Raw genomic sequence first — 20,232 nt, 5'->3', positions numbered from 1 at the left:
GCTATTTTCCAAAGCACCTGAGGGTAGAACAAGAAGCAATGGGTGGAAACTAATCAAGGAGAGAAGCTACTTAGAACTAAGGAGAAATTTCCTGACAGTTAATCAGTGGAACAATTTGCCTCCAGAAGTTATAAATTCTCCAACATTGGAAGTTTTTAAGAAGATGTTAGATAATCATTTGTCTGAAGTGGCTGAAGTGGTGTAGGGTTTTCTGCCTGAGCAGGGGGTTGGACTAGAAGACCTCGAAGGTCCTTTCATGCCTCCTCTGTAGAATTAGGGTGTGTAGGGATTCTGGGACGTAGGGTTTTGTCCCCTTCCATGCGAGGTCATCTCTTTTTGTCAAGATGTGTTGGTTGTTTTGGAACCAGGGGTCTGCTAGCAGTTTGGTTTTTAGCCTTGTGGTTAGGTCACTTGTGGGTTGGTTTTGCGGTCACAGCGTTGCTGCCTGGTGGTCACTTGGGCAGCTGTTTGAGTAGAGGAAATGATGGCATCCACTACGTGCTCCTGTTCGCATTTGTACTGAGGCATGTGGGAGAGGGCGTCAGCTAGATAGTTCCTCCCACCTGGAATGTGCTTTAACACAAAATCAAAACAGTTGAAGTATTGAACCCATTGGACTTGTTTGGGTGATAGTTTCCATGGGGTCCTACGCGCCACCAGATTTTTGTGGTCAATCCAGACTTCGAACAGTTTCTGGCCCCTTTCCAACAGGTGTCTCCACGTCAGCAGTGCCCATCTCACTGCGAAAGCCTCCTTTTCCCACACGGCCCATCAACTCTCTGTGTCTGTGAGCTTGTGGGAGGTGTAGGCACAGGGTTGTAAGTTTCCTTGGTTGTTTCTTTGGAGTAGCACTGCTCCCACTGCCACGTCGCTGGCATCTGCCTGGATCACCAAAGGTTGCTCGGGGTCAGGATGCTTCAGCACCAGCTCCTTTGCAAACATTTCTTTTAGTGTCTCCAATGCCTCTTGGCAGGTTGGGTCACATTGTAGGGGTTGTCCCAGACGGGGTTTGTTTCTGGGCTCCCTGTCTTCAGGAGGTCTGTAAAGGGCTTGGCAATTTTCGCAAAGGAGGTGATGAATTGCTTGTAGAAGTTCGCAAATCCTAGGAAGTTTTGTAGCTATCTGTGGGTGCGCGGGGGTTGCCAGCCTAAGACGGCTTGTACTTTGGCTGGGTCCATCTTTATTCCCTCATTTGACACTTGGTAACCCAGGTACATAGTAGAATTCACATTTTGATAGCTTATTTATTATTATTGTTTTATTGTCAAAATTTATATGCCGCCCAATCCCAAAGGACTCCGGGCGGCTTACAAAAAAGAAGAAAAAAAAGAGAAAGAAAAAACAAGAAAAAAAGGCAGTTTAAAATCACAAAACCACATGCATTCATTCTAATCAGGGCTGGACCTCAACAATGAGGTCAACAACCCCAGGCCTGCTGGAACAGCCAGGTTTTTACAGCTTTCCTGAAGGCCATGAGAGTGGGTATGGTCCGGATCTCTGGGGGTAGCTGATTCCAAAGAGTCGGGCCAGCCACAGAGAAGGCTCTCCTTCGGGGGGGCCCAGCCGACACTGTTAGGCTGACGGCATCTGAAGGAGGCCCAATCTGTGGGATCTTACTGGCTGCTGGGAGGTATGTGGCAGTAGGCGGTCTCGTACAGGTTGGCAGCCAGAAGTTTTTCCAGTACATGGCAGACCAGGGGTATGTGGTCGTCCATGGTCTCAATGTAGATAAGGATGTCATGCAGGTAGACGAGGACCCCCTTGTTGAGGTGCTCATGCAGCACCTCATTTATTAACTGCATGAATACCGCTGGGGACCCCTGAAGTCCGAAAGGTATCACTTTGAATTGAAAGCTCCCTAGGGGGCAGTTGAATGCTGTTTTCCACTCATCTCCCTCTCTGATACATACTCGGTAGTATGCTTCTCTGAGGTCTATTTGGTGGAGACTTTTCCCTTGGACAGATGAGATAGCATGAGGGGGAGAAGTATAGGTTGTGTACTCACACACCATTTATCTCTTGAAAGTCCACATACAACCTCATAGTTCCATCTTTTTTTTTTTTTTGAAGAGGACTGACGCTGCGACCCGTGGCTTGGCTGATTCAATGAACCCCCTTGCTAGGTTTTTGTCTATGTATTTCGGCATCTCTTGCATTTCCTGGGGCGTCATGGTGTACACTTGGGCTTGGGTAGTTTTGCCCCGGGGATGATTCTGATGGCACAGTCTGTCTCACAGTGAGGAGGCAGAACATCGCACTTGGCATCGCTGAATACTTCTGCAAGGTCCTGCTATTCCATCAGAATAAGTTCAGCCTCTGGGGTTTCATCGGATGTTGTTGCCAGTTGTTCTTGTGGGCTCTTTTGGGAGGTTTCCAGCATGGTTGGTGTTTTTGCTTGCTGGTCTGTGGGTATCCCCTTGCCACCAGATGGTCGGTCCCCACTTGTCTAGCCAGGAAAGTCCCAGTATGACTGTGTCTGTCATTTTGGGGGCTATTATGAATCGAATTACTTCCCAGTGATCCACTAGCTCTAGCCTCATTGGTTCAGTCAGGTGGGTGGCATAGGCTCCTCCCATTAGGGACTCATCAACCTGCTCTAACCAGATTGGATCAGTCTTTTTGCTCTGATCCCCAGTTTCAGGACTGTGGTTAGGTTGATCAAGCACTTTGTGCAGCCTGAGTCTATTAGGGCTTGAAAATCCCCCTGGTTTCCTGTTTTGGGGGCTGTGAGGCATATTGGAAAAAGGAAAGGGTGAATTGGTTCACTTACCATTGGGTCATATTCTCCCTCGTCCTCGCTGTCATATGATTCGGGAGACTGGTTGTTGTTGCCTGGGGTTCCACCACTTTCACCTGAGGGGCAAGGAGCCTCGGCAGCCTGGAGGGCTTTCCCAGATGTGTTGGTGGTCTGTTTGGGGCCTCACTCTGGTCATGCCATGGGCAGTGGGTCTGACCTTGGTTTTGGGTCTGGGGTTGGGCATGCAGCTGCCATCTGGCCCATCCACCCCTGCATCGGTAGCATTTCAGCGGACTTTGAGGGAGGGCTGGTTTCAGGGCCTGCTGTGGTGCTGTGATTGCCCTGCTGTATGGGTGGTTTCAGGTCAGGTTGACCTCTCCCTTTTGTGTCCAGTTGCTTTCTTATGTTGTTGGTGCACAGCCCGCTGCTGACTTTTGTTGCTATTCAGAACCACTCAGAGAGTCAATTTGGGATGTCACAGTATGCGGTTACCTGGGCAATTTGCTTGTCCAGGCTTGTTCTGAAAAAATGCACCAGCAGCCACTCTGGTAAAGGGGGTAGCCTTTCTATTATCCTCCTAAATTCATGGATGTGCTCTTTGATGGGGTTGCCCCTCTGCTTTATGTTGCTGAGTTCCTTTTCTGCATATGGGCCCTCCTCCATCTCCTCAAATCTGGCCTCTAGCAGTTGCGAGAAGTCATCTAGGTCTTGCAGTTGGGAGGGGCTCTCCTCTTGCGGAGGGCTACTAACCATTCCCTTGCTTCTCCCTTGAGCCCCTCTATGATGGTATTCACCATGGCCCTGGGGGATGGGTAGAGGTGCCCATAGCATTCAAGGTGGATATCAGCTGAATCGAGGAATAGAGCTAGCTGGTCTGAGTCCCCGTCAAACTTTTCCCCTGAATTGGGATAGGTCATTCAGCCCTACTCCTCCAACCTCCTGTCAGCCTCTGTATGATTACACCTGATATGGCTGGCCATCTTCCTCATCTCTAGTTCGGAGAGAGGGAAGGGTTTGTCTGCCTTGGAGAGGCACTGGTTGCAGTGTGAGAGGCACTGGTTGCAGTTTTGGGCTCCTTCTCCTTTTATTGGATAGAGGAGGGGGCTGCTCTCCAGTCTGCATCTTTTCCCCTCAACCTGATCAGATGTCCCTCCCCTCTCTTTTGGGCAGCATGATAGCCCCTCATCAGCAAGGGTGTTCTGGTCAAAATCCCCCCTCTGTTGCTCTATTGCCCTCTCCAGGGATTCCATTTGGAGCTTTGGAAGCCTAGCTTGTGCCCAGTCCCACCTCCAGTCCACCCTTGCTAGCTTAGGGGCTAATTTCCACCAGTACTCATCCTTTCTTTCTTCTGCTGCTGGGAAAGGCATCGCTGCTTGGCATTGCTGCATACCTTCAGCTTTCTTCAGCCTCCGGTTGCCTGATTTTCCCTCCAAGCACACCAAATATGAGGGGAATGCTTGGAGAGCCCGGGGTTCAGGAAACCCAGAAATCTTGATAGATTTTTAAAAGTCAGTTTTGGCTCTCTGTGAAGTTCCCAGAAGACGATCTAATTAATTTACAAACCTCAAGACAAAGTTCAAAAGAAATCCATTCATTTATTAGGATCAACATTCTGGCTTGTACTCCTGCAGAGTGAAAACTGATTTACACTTAATGGCGTTTGAACTTTACCCCTGTGTCCCCTCCCCTCTGCCTTGGTCATAACTCACATTCACCAACAAGATGCTATGGCAGGTTATGGACATGCGTATATGAGACCTGACTCTAGCCAAAAGTATGCATGGAATTCTCCTCCCTTCTCTATGCCACTTGATAGTAGTCCTGGCAACACTATACAAGTTGACATCTTAGTGTTTCAAATATCTCTTGGCAGGTTTGGTCCCACTGTAGAGGTTGTCCCAGGTGAGGTTTTGTTCCTGGGCTCCGTCTTTAGGAGGTATGTCAGGGTTTGGCAATCTTCTTGAAGGAGGAGATGAATTGCCTGTAGAAGTTTGCGAACCCTAGGAACCTTTGTAGCTGTCTGAGGGTACGAAGGGGTTGCCAGCCTAGGATGGCTTGTACTTTGGCTGGGTCCATCTCTATTCCCTCATTTGCCACTTGGTAGCAGGTAGTCTATCTGTGCATGGTGGAATTCACATTTTGATAGCTTGACATACAGGTTGGCTGCCAGAAGTTTTTCCAGTAGCTCTTGGACCAGGGGTATGTGGTCTTTCATGGTCTCCATGTAGATGAGGATGTCACCCAGTTAGATGAGGATCCCCTTGTAGAGGTTTATGCGGCAACTCGTTTATTAACGGCATGAACACTGCTGGAGCTCCCTGCAATCCAGAAGGCATCACTTTGAATTGGAAGCTCCATAGGGGGCAGTTAAACACTGTTTTCCACTCACCTCCTTCCCTGATCTGTACTCGGTAATATGCTTCTCTAGTCTGGTGAAGACTTTTCCCTTGGCCAGATGAGATAACATCTCCTTCATAAGGGCAAGCGGCATAGGTTGTGTACGCACACAGCATTGATTCCTCTAAAGTCTACACACAGTCTCTTAGTTCTAGTTTTTTTCCTTTGAAGAGGAATGGTGTCGCAACCCATGACTTGGCTGGCTCAATGAATCCTCATGCTATGTTTTTGTCTATGCATTTGTGCATTTCTTGCATTTCCTGGGGCGTCATGGCATACAGTTTGGGTTTGGGTAGTTTTGCTCGGGGATTATTTCGATGGCTCAATCTGCCTCATGGGAGGGGGGCAGAATGTTGCACTTGGTCTCACTGAATACTTGTGCAAGGTCTTGGTATTCCCATGGGATCTGTTCAGTCTCTGGGGTTTCGTTGGATGGGGCTCTTTGATGGGGTGGGCCCTCTGCTTTAGGTTGCTGAGTTCATGTTCCTCATACAGGTCCTCCTCCACCTCCTCAAATCTGGCCTCTAACAGCCATAGCAGGTAATATATGCCTTGCAGTTGGCAGGCTCTCTTCTTGTGGAGGGATGTAGCCATTCCCTTGTTTATGAGAGAGAGAGACAGAGACAGAGATGAGAGAGAGAGAGACAGAGATGAGAGAGAGACAGAGAAAGAGACAGAAAGAGAGAGATGAGAGAGAGATGGTCAAAGAGAAAAGGGAGAGAGATGAGAGAGAAACAGAAAGAGAGAGCGACAGAGATGAGAGGGCGAAGAAAGAGATGAGAGACAGATCCAGAGAGAGAGAGAGAGAGAGAGACAGAAAGAGAGAAAGAAATGTGAGCAAGTGAGAGCAAGAGAGAGAGGAGAGAGGAGAGATGAGAGATCCTGGTGTTTTGTTTTCTGTGGGAAACAGGTCCAAATTGAGTGTTTAAGGTTGCAGAAACAGGCTGCCAAGCTAAGTGCCTGAAGGACCCTATCCTGTCACTGGAAGTCCAGGTGATGCAACTTTATAAGAGATTGGAAACTTGTCAAGACTGACTCGAACTTTAAACTATATTCTGCTTTGCTTGAAACTTGACAAAGGAAAGGATGGTGGTGAATTGGAATGCAAGAGTTTGGGAAAATGGCATCCATGTATCGTCGGTTCCCATGAGACATTGCTCCCCCCCCTCAAGGACACCCAGAGAAGTTGTCACAGCATGGCAGGCTGGTTCTCATACCAAAATGAACAGAAGTGATTGGTGGACGTAATGAACTGTTGGTGGCCCATGAGGAAGCCAGAGCTGGTTTCGCTTCTTCTGTGACAATATGGATTTATTCAGTAAATTTATGCTCTTAATAAAATAATATCCCAGGAGTTTCTTTTTCTGGATTCGCCAACTGGATAGTTGACATTAAACCAGCTCTGCAAGTAGCAGCCTACCTGAACCTCACCAGGAGATTGTCAGTCTCGAGATGTCAGCAACTGACAAAGGAATGAAAGGGGGGGAAAGCAAAGGGAAGCCTCCTCTTGAGAGACCTCAGTGGCAGCCCAAGACAACCCTGGGATGTAAGAGGCAGCACACACCCCAAACAGAGGGCTAGGTAGCCAGAGCAACGGCCTGTGCTAAAGGGGGAGACAGCGATGGAAGGACTCTATTTAGGCCCCAAGAGCTTGTGGGTGAGCCACATGGAGGTGGTGGAAGCAGAAGATCAATAGTGGGAGAATATGTGGAATAAAGTTTTAAAATTTACATTAAATTATAATTTAAAAGAAACTTTCTGTAAGATGATTTATCATCTTACAGAACTTATCCAGATAAGTTGTTAAGATAAGTGTCAGGCCTGCAGTCATATTCCTTTCTAGATCTTTGACCTGTCACACTCTCTCTTATTTTACTATGCTGGTTCACTAGTGGGGAATTGGGAGGGGGGAATAGTAAAGAATGTGTTGTTATCAAATAAAATTCATTTCTAGAAACGAAGGTCATCTTTTGTTCTCTACACCTCTGAGCCTGACTGGAACTGAATGGGTGGAACTGCCAGTGTGGCAGTGGAAGATTGGACCATGTGATGGACTTGTGGGTGTCGGGGCAAGATTATGAACTTTCAACTGGGTGGGGGAAACCAGGAAGCTTTCAGATTTGGGTTTTCACAGATGTGCCAACATGACTCTCTTAATAAATTGGAACTTTGAAGAATTTCATTTTTTTTTCATTTCCCTTTATTTGTATGCCACCCTTTTCCCTGGGGGGACTCAGGGCGGCTCACAGTTCAAAAGGGGAGGGGGGGAAGGACAAACAATTTTCCAACATGAAGACAATACAACATATTAAAAAGAAAACACAACAGTCACACAATTCGGGTGGGGTTAGAATCTTAACCCCAGGCCAGCCGGGACAGCCAGATCTTTAAAGCGGCGCGGAAGGACTGGAGGGTGGTGAGGGTCCGAATCTCCACGGGGAGTTCGTTCCAGAGGGTCGGAGCAGCCACCGAGAAGGCTCTCCTCTGGGTAGTTGCCAGTCTGCACTGGCTGGATGATGGAATTCGGAGGAGGCCTAATTGATGCGATCGTATCGGTCTAGTGGAGGTAATTGGCAGTAGGCGGTCTCTCAAGTACCCAGGTCCACTACCATGAAGGGCTTTGTAGGTGATAAGTAGCACCTTGAAGCGCACCCGGAGATCAACAGGCAGCCAGTGCAGCTCGCGGAGGATAGGTGTTACGTGGGTGAAGCGAGGTGCACCCACGATCGCTCGCGCGGCCGCATTCTGGACTAGCTGAAGTTGCCGAATGCTCTTCAAGGGCAGCCCCATGTAGAGCACATTGCAGTATTCCAGCCTAGAGGTCACAAGGGCACGAGTGACTGTTGTGAGGGCCTCCCGGTTCAGGTAGGGACGCAACTGGTGCACCAGGCAAACCTGGGCAAATTCCCCCCTGGTCACAGCTGACAAATGATGTTCAAAGGTCAGCTGTGGGTCCAGGAGGACTCCCAAGTTGCGAACCCTATCTGAGGGGCGTACAGTTTGACCCCCCAGCCTGAGAGATGGAACACTTGGCCAATTCGCGGGAGGGAAACACAGCAGCCACTCGGTCTTTTCTGGATTGAGCACAAGTTTGTTGACCCCCATCCAGTCTTTAACAGCCTCGAGACCCTGGCTCATCACATCCATCGCTTCGTTGAGTTGGCACGGGGCGGACAGATACAACTGAGTATCGTCCGCATACTGGTGGTATTTTATCCCGTGCCGTCGAATGATCTCACCCAGCGGTTTCATGTAGATGTTGAAAAGAAGGGGGGACAGGACCGAACCCTGCGGCACCCCATATGTTAGGGGCCTAGGGGTCGATCTCTGCCCCCCAACTAACACCGACTGCGACCTGTCCGAGAGGTAAGAAGAGAACCACTGTAAAACAGCGCCTCCCACCCCTACCTCCCGCAGTCGTCGCAGAAGGATACCATGGTTGATGGTATTGAAAGCCGCCGAGAGGTCAAGGAGCACCAGGATGGAGGCATGGCCTCCATCCCTGGGTCTCCAGAGATCATCGGTCAACGCGACCAAAGCGGTTTCTGTGCTGCAGCCAGGTCTGAAGCCTGACTGGAAAGGATCGAGATAACTGGCTTCCTCCAAGGACCGCTGGAGCTGAAAGGCCACCACCTTCTCAACAACCTTCCCCACAAAGGGGAGGTTGGAGACCGGACGATAGTTATTTAAAACAGCTGGATCCAAGGATGGTTTCTTCAGGAGGGGTCTCACCACCGCCGCCTTTAGAGTGGGGGGAAAGACCCCCCTCCCATAGAGAGGTGGTAACAACCGCCTGGATCCAGCCTCGTGTCACCACTCTGCTGTTTACAACCAGCCAGGAGGGGCACGGGTCCAGCACACATGTGGAGGCTCCTACAGCTCTCATCGCCTTGTCCACATCCTCAGGGGTAACAGCTTGAAACTCAACCCAGCGATGGCTTACCAGATCATCCCTTAGTGCCTCGGCTGGTTCTGCAGAATTGGAGTCCAGGTCCGCCCGGAACCGAGCAACCTTGTCTGCGAGGAATTGGACGTAATCCCCTGCCCTGCAGCGGATCGCCCGTATCCCTCCTATTTGCCTTGGACTCTGATTTAATTTTGGATGTTATTTGGAATGCTGACATTAACCTGAGGAGCCAGCCCCTTCGTCCCACTGTCTCTTTGGCTGCACCAAACAAGCACCAGCATGGGGCATCTGGATCACCTGCCTCCCTTGTGCTGGTGCCAGTGCCACTGCACAAGCCTCCCAAAAAGAGGGGAAAAGCAAAGCAGCTGGCCACAGATCTGCTGGCTTTGGGGAAGTGGTCCAACAAGCAGAAGTACCCCACTCAGAAAGGGCAAAAGGGGTATTTGTACTGCCCCAAAAGGCCAGTGGGCTGCAGAGGAGTCCCTTGTGAAAGGCTCTCCAGGTCCCTTCACTCGCTCACTTCCTGCCAGCTCCAGAGCTCACTATTAATGAATGCAACGACTGAAAGATGTTGGAGGGGGTGGGGGGAGGAAATGGGTGGGTGTCAAAAGTCCCTGCCCTTAGGGTCCTGCAGAGAGGGAGAGGAGGAAAATGAAGGGGAAGGGGTGTTGGTGAGAAAGGGGCTCTGCAGAAAAGTCCTGCTGTGTTTCAGATAAGACCCGAAAGGGTGACACCCCACCCCTTCACGCATACAGAAACACACATGCCACCCTGCCTTAGGGGAAAGGGAAGGAAGCTTTTGTATGCTCGCCTTGGGTTGCTTTCCTTTCGCCCTGCTCTGTGTGTGCTTCTTTGCCTGAAGTGCCTCCAAACATAATTGTCTCTTCTTGCCTTTTCTCCTTTGGGGCTCCCTCTTGCAATCCCTGCTCGAGGCTACATAGGAACCGCAGGAGAATTGGAACGCTGGGCGATGGTCATACAAATGGATGAGTGCGTGGGAATAGGGAGTGAGTGGGGATGGGCCCAAAGAACAAGTGGCTTGCTTAGCTGCCTTCCCAGTCCCCATGGCCAGCTTGCGAAGGCAAGCAAGAGCGCAGGCGAGCAAGTAGGCAGGGTCAACCAGGAGCGATTTTTATCAGCTCAGCAAACCAATCCAAATTGTTCTTACTGCCTTGCCTGAGTTGAGCCAAGGTGGTTAAATTTCACCCCTGGCTAATTTATATTATTATGTAAAAATACAAAGTTCAGGTTAGATGTTAATGCCTTAATTTACTGCACCAAAGGAGTCGGAAATCAATGCCTTTTTTTTCTTTCCCCCCTTGCTTTCCCCCCTCTATTCACTTCCCCTTTCCCTTCTCTAATTTCCCTACTATTTACTTTTGTATTCTCTTTATATGCCATATTATAAAAATAGAATGTTTAAGAAGTTTCATATTAGGTACCCTCAATGGGCCCAATAAGGAATGTAGCAGTAGTTTGGTTGTAAGTAATAATGTGTATGTATGTTTATTGTTGTTTCAGGTCTACCCTTCTTATGGGAGGTTGGTATGTTAAGACTGACTCAAACATTCACCTATATTGTACTTCCCTCACATCTTGACAAAGGAAAGGGGGTGCTGAATTTAATGCAAGGGTGGGGGGAATGCCATCCAAACATCATCGTTCCCATGACATTGCTCTACCCCCTCAAGGACACCCAGAGCTGGTTCACATAACAAAATAAACAGAAGTGATTGGTAGTCATAATGAACTGTAGGTGGCCCATGTGGAAAGGGGAATGAAATATGGTGCTTTTGCACAGGAAGCTAGAGCTGGTTTCACTTCTTCTGTGCCAATGTGGATTTATTCAGTAAAGTTTATACTCTTGGTAAAAAAAAATATACCAGGTAAAAGGAGAGGAGAATTTACTGCTTTTTGTTTTCATTCAGCACCCAGCCAGCATGGATCCTGCATGTTAAATGTTAAATTCAATAGCCAGATTCAATATAGGAGAAAAGAACTTTGTATCATGTTTAACTTATAAAACATGGAACAAAAACACTAAGAATCTAATCTAAGTAGCAAAAAATCCCAAAGTACTTTAAGCTGGAGAAGCTAAAATCATAATACAATCATATATGCATTACTTAAGTTAAATGACTATGTGTACCTAAACTTGGAAAAAGGATTTCAAGAAAAAAACATACCTTGAAAAAACCATGAGCGCTATTCCTTTGTCCCAACCAAAATGTAGTGCCAACTGGTAAATCCATATATGGTTTTTCCACCACTCTCTCATATATTCTGATTTTAAAAAAGAAAGTAAAAGTAAAATACTTTTTAGAAGAAGTCCCTTTCTTTCAATTGATACAAGTTACTGGTACAAATTGTACCAAATTGCAACTTACTTATTGCAGTCTACATGTAAAATCAAATGTGATGCACTGATTGCTAAGGACAGCCTGTGCCACTTGTCATCTGCCAAAATGTAAGGAAATATTTCTGTGTGCGAACGATGGGTTTCTGAACGATAGTGCAATCTAATTTCATTTCTATGGCCGCTGCTTTCTAGTTCCAAGTACCTGCATCAGAAATGCACCAGAAAGGAATCAAGCAATTTAACACCAAATAAATATACTTCTTTGCATACAAACTAAAAATGAACACTTATTCATAAAAAGCAAATGCTGCATAGTTAGATTTTTCTCCTAAATTGTTTCAGTACAGCAAAGAATAAATCAAATTTAAAATTACATCAAAAATTAAACATATGCAGGTAATCCTCGACTTGCGACCACAATTGAGCCCAAAATTTCTGTTGTTAAATGAGATATTTGTTAAGTTAATTTTCCCTCATTTCTTGCCATTCTTGTTAAGTGAATCAGTGCAGTTGGTACACTAGTAACCTGGTTAAGTGAATCTGATTTCCTCATTGACTTTGCTGGTCAGGAGGTCACAAAAGGTGATCACATGAGCAACGATCACAAACATTAGCCAAGCATTTGAATTTTGATCACATGATCATGGGGTTGCTGCAAAGGTCGTAACTTTGAAAAACAGTCATGTCACACTTTTCAGTGCTGTTGTCACTAAATAAATCTTTCTCAAATGTCCTCAGGTCGTCTTCTTTAGCTTTCTACTTTTTCTGTAGGTAGACGTCTACAATTTTGGGGAATGGTCATTCTTTCAAAAGTAAAAGCCCTGTTTTACCTATTCTCACAGTCCTCAATAAATGTATTAGAAATAAATCTAATTTGCTTCAATACAATTTGATATGCATAGGATCACTGCCCAAGTTAGCGTCCAACATATTTTTATGATTTATTTTAGGCTTGTTCTAAGTTGGGAACATTAGACTTCTTGGAGTTGAGCTCTACTAGGCATTATCCTAGCCAAACATATTTTTTTTGCCTTTACTTTATTCCAAAAGTATTTTTTCAATGCTTAATCCTGCTTCGTTTTTCCAAAGTAGCCCTTGTTAAGTATGAAATAGGTTTGATCCTATTTTTTAATGTCAGTTTGAATATACCATAAATAAATATATGTCAAGAAATGTATATTTGTCTGCATACCTGTGATCTAAATGATGAACAGAAAAAATAACACCTGAATTTAAGAGTGTTTGTTTGAGAGATACCAACATGGTAAATTCATTTTTGTTTCTCAGTTTCTGGAAAAAAAGTTCAGCTTTCTCTGGAGATACTTTTATATTTCTTGCAGTTCCTGAAATAAAGCACACACACACACAAAAAAAATCTAATTCATAAGCAAATTAGGCACAGAACCATCTTTACATTTCATTATGATAAAAAAAATGATTAGTTAAATACAAAAAACTTTCATTATTCATAAAAACTGTTCATAAAAAATATTTCATTATGTATTCCAGTGTGGAATCAAAGTATTCATCCTCATCACTGAAATGCTATTTTTTAAAATTATGTTTAAAACATTTATATATATATATTTACATATCAATGTTGTTTTCAATTCTGAGCATAAAAATGATTCCATTTATTAGAACCATGTCTTTCTAGAAATTTACACCAAATTTTCACCAAGAAGGGAAAATTAAATTTAATTCAGTTTAGGATCTTTAAACTGTTTGTTTTTGTAACAATATTGTATTAATTTTTAAATTACATTTAATTTCCTTAGTATTTTGGTTCGCTAATTCCTTATTTTGTTACATAATATCAGTGTGAATAAATTATGGAGCAATTCAAATGCAATCACTTCAGTGTTCATTCTTTTACCAATCATAAACTAAAATTATATAAAGTATTACACATTTCCATTCTGTAAAATGTACACCAAAGTCTAAAAATATAAACAGTTTGTTCACCAAAGTTGGCAAAGGACAAAGGAAAAATACTCAGGAAATCATGTATCTTACCCAAAGGCTAAAACACACTGCAGCTGTTTACAAAATACTGTGGCAATAACTCTTTGCAAGGAAAAGACAATTAAATTCACAATTCTAAGTGTAATATGCTCAGTGATAAAAATTGGGATGTAGAAGTATATATGTGTGTCTATGTGTGTGTTTGTGTGTGTGTGTGTGTATGTGTGTATACACACAGAGAGAGAGAGACATATGTGTGTATGTATGTATGTATGTATGTATGTATGTATGTATGTATGTATGTATGTAACCATTATGAAGTAACTTTAAAAAGATGTTTGAATAATTCTGGTTATTACTCTGAGCACACAGGGAGATCTCCAACTGCCTATGTGTCCTTTTTAAGTAATATAGCTTCAAAGAAACTTTAGATTATCCTTTTGTCTCTATTAAAAAGTTTAAACAGCCATGATCACTCATGAGAATATCCACGGTTAAGTACAAGTAAGAGTTTTGTAAGTTTTTTTTAGTTCTCTGGGACTAACAGCATCTCTAAGGAAAAGTGGTAACTGGCGTTGTAATGGAAATCCTGTCTCTTTGTGGGTACGTATGATATTCGACTGTTGCATCATCCATCTTGCCTGTTTTGGGAATGCATTTAGACACACACACACACACACACACACAAACACACACACACACACACACACTATTGTCCAGAGATGTTCAGCTAATAGGATAAGGAAAATGGAAATTGAAAATTGAAAATAAATACAAAAGATGGGACGAAATAACAGACTACTTTATTGACCATTCAAAGTTACAGCAGTGCTGAATGACGGGAGTCACAATTGTTCCTTATAGCTGTAGCTGTGGCACTAAGCCTATACTCACAGCACTGCAGATTGTCAACCAACAAAGTTATAACACCCTGCAGACATGGGATCACCATTTGTGACCAACACTACCGGCTTCTGAAAAGCAAAGTCAATGAGAAAGCTACCATATGTTTGCAAATGGCAAACAAGTGGGCATGCAACTGCATGGGATTCATCTAACAATGGCAACAGACTGCAGGAACTATTGTCATCAGTCAGTGTGGTCACATTTTCACAATGCATTGCTTAGTGATTGAGTTGCTGGTTCTAATTACCATCATTAATGCTGGAGGGCTACCTGTGCTTGTTATATTTAGCCTATACAGATTTATTCATTAAGTAAATCCAGTTTAGCTCTGTAACTGAATAAAAAAAGTTCACGATTTTTTTTTCCAGATTCTACATTTGAGAAATTACCACTTGTTGAGTTTTGGTGTAATATCAAAAGAAGAATATCCATAATTACATGAAAATATGTCCAAGGAAGCTTTTTATGTTCCTAATGGACTGACATTGTGGGCTGATTCTATGGATTTGGACTAGTGAACACTGGGGTTTAGGTGGCCTTTTGGATTATAAATATAAAATTGATAGAAGCTAAAGAAACAACTGTAGACTCCAAGTAAGCTCTTCACTGACTTTGTGGACTGACCCTGATGGATTACAAACATAATGGATTGTGAGGGAATGGTCGGTGACATAACGCCCCCTCCCCGCTTCATCCATTGTCCTGTTGGCCTGCCCATCCTTTCCTCCCATCCTTTCCTCCTTCTCCTCCAGTTCTTCCAGCTTCATCCTGTTTCCAGTGGCAGCAACTGTTGCTTCCATGAGTAAAAGACATCCCTGCGGACTTCTCTTCCAAGTCCTCCTTCCTTCTGATGGCCAGGGACCACCTGGATCTCGGCAGGTCACTGCAGCCCGCCTCATTTCTCATCCACTCAGAGAGATCCAGCTCGGGAAGAGGCCTACATGAAGGCTCCCCTCAGCATTCAATTTCCTCCTGGTTGCTCTCTTGAGCCGACATTTTGTGCATGATCCCCATGGTAGAGGTGACAACTGGGTTGTCTACATTGCAGATTCGGCTTCATGTCAGACCTGCTGCAGTCTGATTTCCTAGGGAATAAAACTCTCGACTCCATTTGGTTGAAGTGAACGTCTACTTTTACTAAAAGATGCTGATTGCAGTAAAGTCAAGCAGAATCTGAAATTCCCATGCACCAATACAGAACTAAACCCCTGGTTTTCCCTTGCCCTTCCCCCATGATGTGTCTGTGGGTAGCTAATCCGGCACCACTGAAATGTTTTGGGAAATGCTGAGGGCTGCTGAAATTCCACTCTCAGGACACAGTCTTGAAGATGCACCAGCACAAACTGGATTCTAAAGCACTCTGTTTTCCCTCATAAAGGAATTCAGCTTTATTGCCCATTTATTCCACCCACCTTTCTCTGATGGCAGAACATCAGCAAGGCACCAAGCGAAAGATGGTGAATCTGACACTGAGATACACGCTCCACACAATTCAGTATGTGCATGCAACAGTGGCAAGACTTTTTTTGTAAAAGCTTAGACAAGTAACCTTCAATTTTCTCTTTTTCTTGGCAGCATGGAGTTCATTTTTCCTTCTTTCTTAGGAATAGGGAGAATTGGCCAAATTGATTATGCATTCCAAATACACATTTTAATACATGGGGTAGTGAAGCTTTGCTATGACAGGAGACTAATCAGGCATATTTGAATATTTAAGATTATCTATTTTTAACTTGGAAGATTTGATTGCCCTCATATCCCAGCAAATGTCAAAGCCTACCATATGTGTCTTCTTATCATACCTAATTTGCTAAACCTTTAGCCATGAAACCTTTAGTCATACGAACCTGTAGTCCCATAGGAATCATGGGACATTGTTTCCTTGGATTTTATTACTAAACTGTCACTTGTTTTCAAGAGTTTAGCTGCTATACTAGTTAATGTGAACCTTTTAACAAAGGTGGATCATTTTGTTTTCTGTAACAGACTTCTCTGTGTGCAGTAGAGAATGCTTGTTTACTCATCTGCTATATTTTTTGGTAGTAAGATGTCCCCAATCACCTTCTGTAATAGCATTCAATTTATGGCTTGTTTTGGAAATGTATTCCTTCCCCCAATATTTAGATTTTTTAAAAAACAATTTTTATTTGTTTTTAACAAAGACAAACAAACATAAAAATAAAAAACCATCTTCCATTACAAATTGTAGAAAGTGTGTCAGTTGGTTACAGTATTTCCATGCATCTCTTCCATAGTCACCACCTGCTTTTCATATCAAATTGCATATTTTAAATTCACCTATATTCATGTATATCACAATTATATCTCAATCTTAATTTGACTATAATTGTTTTTACATCCTTTTATATATAATATTCAAAATCTAGAATAGAATTATATGATAACATTCCATTAAATCATCCTAAAATCATCCAATCACAATACATCTTTATAACATATTCTAGATAAAACTTTTAAACCTCCTCTCATAATCCCCATGTGTTGTTTATATAAAATTTCATATTATCAAACTAATATATCTATATGTATTGTTATCATTATTAATCATTATTTAACTATAGCTATTGTCGCTTCATTTTATACATACTACTAGTAAACTAAATTTAGCTTAATTTTTTATTATACATTTTCATTGCATCAACCTGTATCTTTCCAGTAATAGTAAGGTCTTATATCTCTTGCCATTTGTAGCATTAATGTTCTAGTTACTTTCTTAATAAATCTGGTATAAACTTCTCTTGGCAACATGTTATTCCTTTCGTATCTCATAAAAGCTTGAAACCTAACATCTGTTCTTTCCACCAGCTTATCTTTGGTTATCGCTGGTGATTCTGTCAAGATTTCTCTCTTTATCTCCATCAATTTTTCTCTCTTTTCTTCTTCTGTGCTTTGAAGTCTGGGGTAGAGTTCCAATCCATCTATCTCCCCTTTCCATATTCCGCTCTTGCCATTACCAACCACATTCACTTTGTTGTCAGTATCCACAGTTTTCTTATCTCTTTGCTCATTTTTTTCTTCCATCTTTTAAACTCTGTCCTCCACTTTCTTCATCTGGTAAACATCCTCAATTTCTCCATCAGATTTTTCTGTTTTGTATTCTATATTCTCCAATCTCTTTTCAATTCTCTCTGTCACAACTAATAGATTTTGAATTTCAAACATAATCATTTGCAATATTACAGTTTCTTTTTCCTGCTGAGCCATTCTTTCAATTTTGCAGACATTGCCACTACAGGGTTCAAGGCTATTTTAATAAACTTCAAACAGGTTCATTTATTATCTTTCAAGTCAAAATGTTGTCTTCCCTCCAGTAGCTAGTGATAGAACTTCCAAAAGGCACCTGTATAAACAACTTGTGCTCTTCCTACTATCACTGTCAGTAAACAAACTGAAAGAACCTTGAATTTCAAGTGATCAAAGAGAAAGAAGAAAAAACAATGTATCCAGCCTCCAGCCTCTAAGTGGCAGTGTAACTGCTTTCTTCCTGTTGTTACAACCCTCTTCATAATCCTTTTAATTTTCTTCTTTATATTCCAAGTTTAAGAAAAAAAACCTTAAATGGAGATAAAAAACAATCAAATCAAGCATTATAAAAAAGGAGAATTTTAATCCATAGATATAAGCAAAAGTGAAAAAAGAAGAAGAAAGAATTAATCCATTCAGTTTAAAAAATAGGGAGCCCATGCAAAAGTTACATCTGTGAAAAATAATTAGAAACTGGATAATACACTAAGTTCAGTGCAGATCAATCTTGCCGCCTACAGTCTTCTGTCTTCAATCTTAACTTATTTTTTTTCCCCTTGGGTAGTCTCTTCCTCTAATAATAAAATTTCCTCACCAATTCGACACACTTTCTCTTTCTGCTTTCTTCCCATTCTGGAGCTGTCCCAACTTCAGCAGTTTCATTAGCTGTATTTCTGTTGCCAGAAAAAAGGGCTATTCCTGGATCTTTCAGGGACTTTGCGGTATCCCTGGGATCAGCAGGAGGTGCCCTTCTCAATCACCGTTTCTGTGGAATGGTTTAGGTCCAAATGGACCGTCCAGCGGCAGAAATTTGACTGCACTCTCAGAGCGCCAAGATTGTACGTCGTGCCATCACGACCTCAGCTCTCTTCTCCTCTCCCCAATATTTAGGTCAAGCTCTATTTTTCTTGACTACATCAACCACCATCTCATGGGGATACATAAAGGACGTATTCAATCCTGGAATAACACTTTCACTTTGAACTACCAGCAAGACAACTGGCCTGAACTATTGTCTATGGCTGAATTCTCATATGATAACTTTATATTTTAAATACATGCCCCATTTTCAAGCAATTTATAGCTTTCCCAATACCAACTGCTAAATTCTTCACTCCAATGCCCCACATTCTCAAACTCATAGCCCATGGGCCAGATGCGTCACATGCTGGCCACGCCCACATCCAGTTTAGCGAAGGGGGGGAAGTCCCAATACATCATGTGATGCTGTTGTGATGACATGAGTTTGATACCCCTGCTCCACAGCATACTATCTCCTCAAGGAACATATTAATCTTGCCAAAGCTTCCTATAAAGTATTGTTGACTATCATCACAAGGAAGGCTTGGTGATGATAATCTACTGGGGATTGCACATTGCTCACATTTCATGTGTCCCTGGAACCAGTAAAAAATCCACAATTCCAAATGTAGTAGTCCTTTCAGTATGTCATCTTAGATTAATCTAGTTACTATTTTATCTGCAACATCCAAGTATAATAGAAGTACACCCACTTCCCAGTATTCTATTTTGGTCCTTGAATATTTTTCATGCTCCTTATATTCCAATCTCAGTTGGGTGAGGAATTCAAAATGGAATATATTTTGGGATCTCAATGAAAAGGAGCAAATTGGAATATATGATTTGGTAGAAATGAATATAGACTCTGGAAAGCAATAGAAAATGTCCATGAATTCCATATTCTTTACCAATTCCATTTGCCATATCCACATATGTCCAAGTCTCCTAACTGGCCCTTTGGTCCTCCTATAACACTTGTTAGCACACCCCTGGGTGCTCGGGATTATAGGACCCTGGTCTCCGGCTGGTGTCACTTAACGCCAGGTCCGTGGTACATAAGGCTCCCCTCATTTACTACCTCATACAAGAGAGTAGAGCGGACCTGGCATGCATTACGGAGACCTCTTTGGGCCAAGAGGGGGGGGTGTTCCCATTAGTGAATTATGCCCACCAGGCTTCCAGGCGTTTCACCAGTTGAGAGCCCAGGGCAGGGGGGGGGGTATTAGGGAAAGTCTCAGACCTCAGGAGGTCACTGCGCCTCAGATAGGCGGGTGTGAGTCCCTTTTTGTGAAATGGGGCCTTGGAGTTCAGGTGGGCCTTTTTGTTACATACCTGTCTCCCTGCTACGTTTCATCAGCCCTGCCGGAGCTGCTGGATGTGTTAGCTGGATTGGTGGTTGATTTCCCCAGGCTTATGATCCTGGGGGATTTCAATCTGCCTTCCATTGGCGAGACATCTGAGTCAGCTCGGGAGTTCATGGCTTCCATGACGGCTATGGACCTAACTCAGTTAATTCAAGACCCCACCCATAATGGGGGACGCACGCTCGACCTGATTTTTGTCTCTGGGCAGTGGATGAATGATCTAGATTTAGGGGATATTTCCATCCAACCCTTGTCATGGTCGGATCATTTCCTCATCAGGCTTGACTTCCATACTGCTACCCCTCACCGCAGGGAGGCGGAACCGACTAGATGGTTCCGCCCCAGGCACCTGATGGACCCTGAAAGGTTCCTGATGGAGCTTGGGACTTTTCCTGAATCTCTTGCTCACAACTCGACTGAAGCCCTAATGGAAGCCTGGGATAGGGCAGCCACTGGGGCTTTGGATTGTGTTGTGCCTTTGCGGCCTCTGACCCGGAGTTGATCCCGGGTAGCTCCCTAGTTTACCGAGGAG

The 20,232-nt window shown here is 43.7% G+C and overlaps 1 protein-coding gene across 3 annotated transcripts in view; it reads right to left on the bottom strand.

Annotated features, from left to right (window-relative positions):
- The window catches only part of NELL2 (neural EGFL like 2), a 144,572-nt gene that overhangs the window by 117,716 nt on the left and 6,624 nt on the right, over positions 1-20,232 (bottom strand). For all 3 annotated transcript variants that reach the window (XM_032221597.1, XM_032221595.1, XM_032221598.1), the window contains 3 exons: positions 12,593-12,743; positions 11,429-11,602; positions 11,228-11,324 (listed from right to left, as the gene is read on the bottom strand). In XM_032221597.1, the coding sequence (XP_032077488.1) occupies positions 11,228-11,324; positions 11,429-11,602; positions 12,593-12,743 (422 nt within the window). The remainder of the gene's footprint in view (positions 1-11,227; positions 11,325-11,428; positions 11,603-12,592; positions 12,744-20,232) is intronic.

This window comes from Thamnophis elegans, chromosome 7, assembly GCF_009769535.1.
Source record: "Thamnophis elegans isolate rThaEle1 chromosome 7, rThaEle1.pri, whole genome shotgun sequence".
NCBI lineage: Eukaryota > Metazoa > Chordata > Lepidosauria > Squamata > Colubridae > Thamnophis > Thamnophis elegans.
This window is presented reverse-complemented; position numbering and strand designations above follow the sequence as displayed.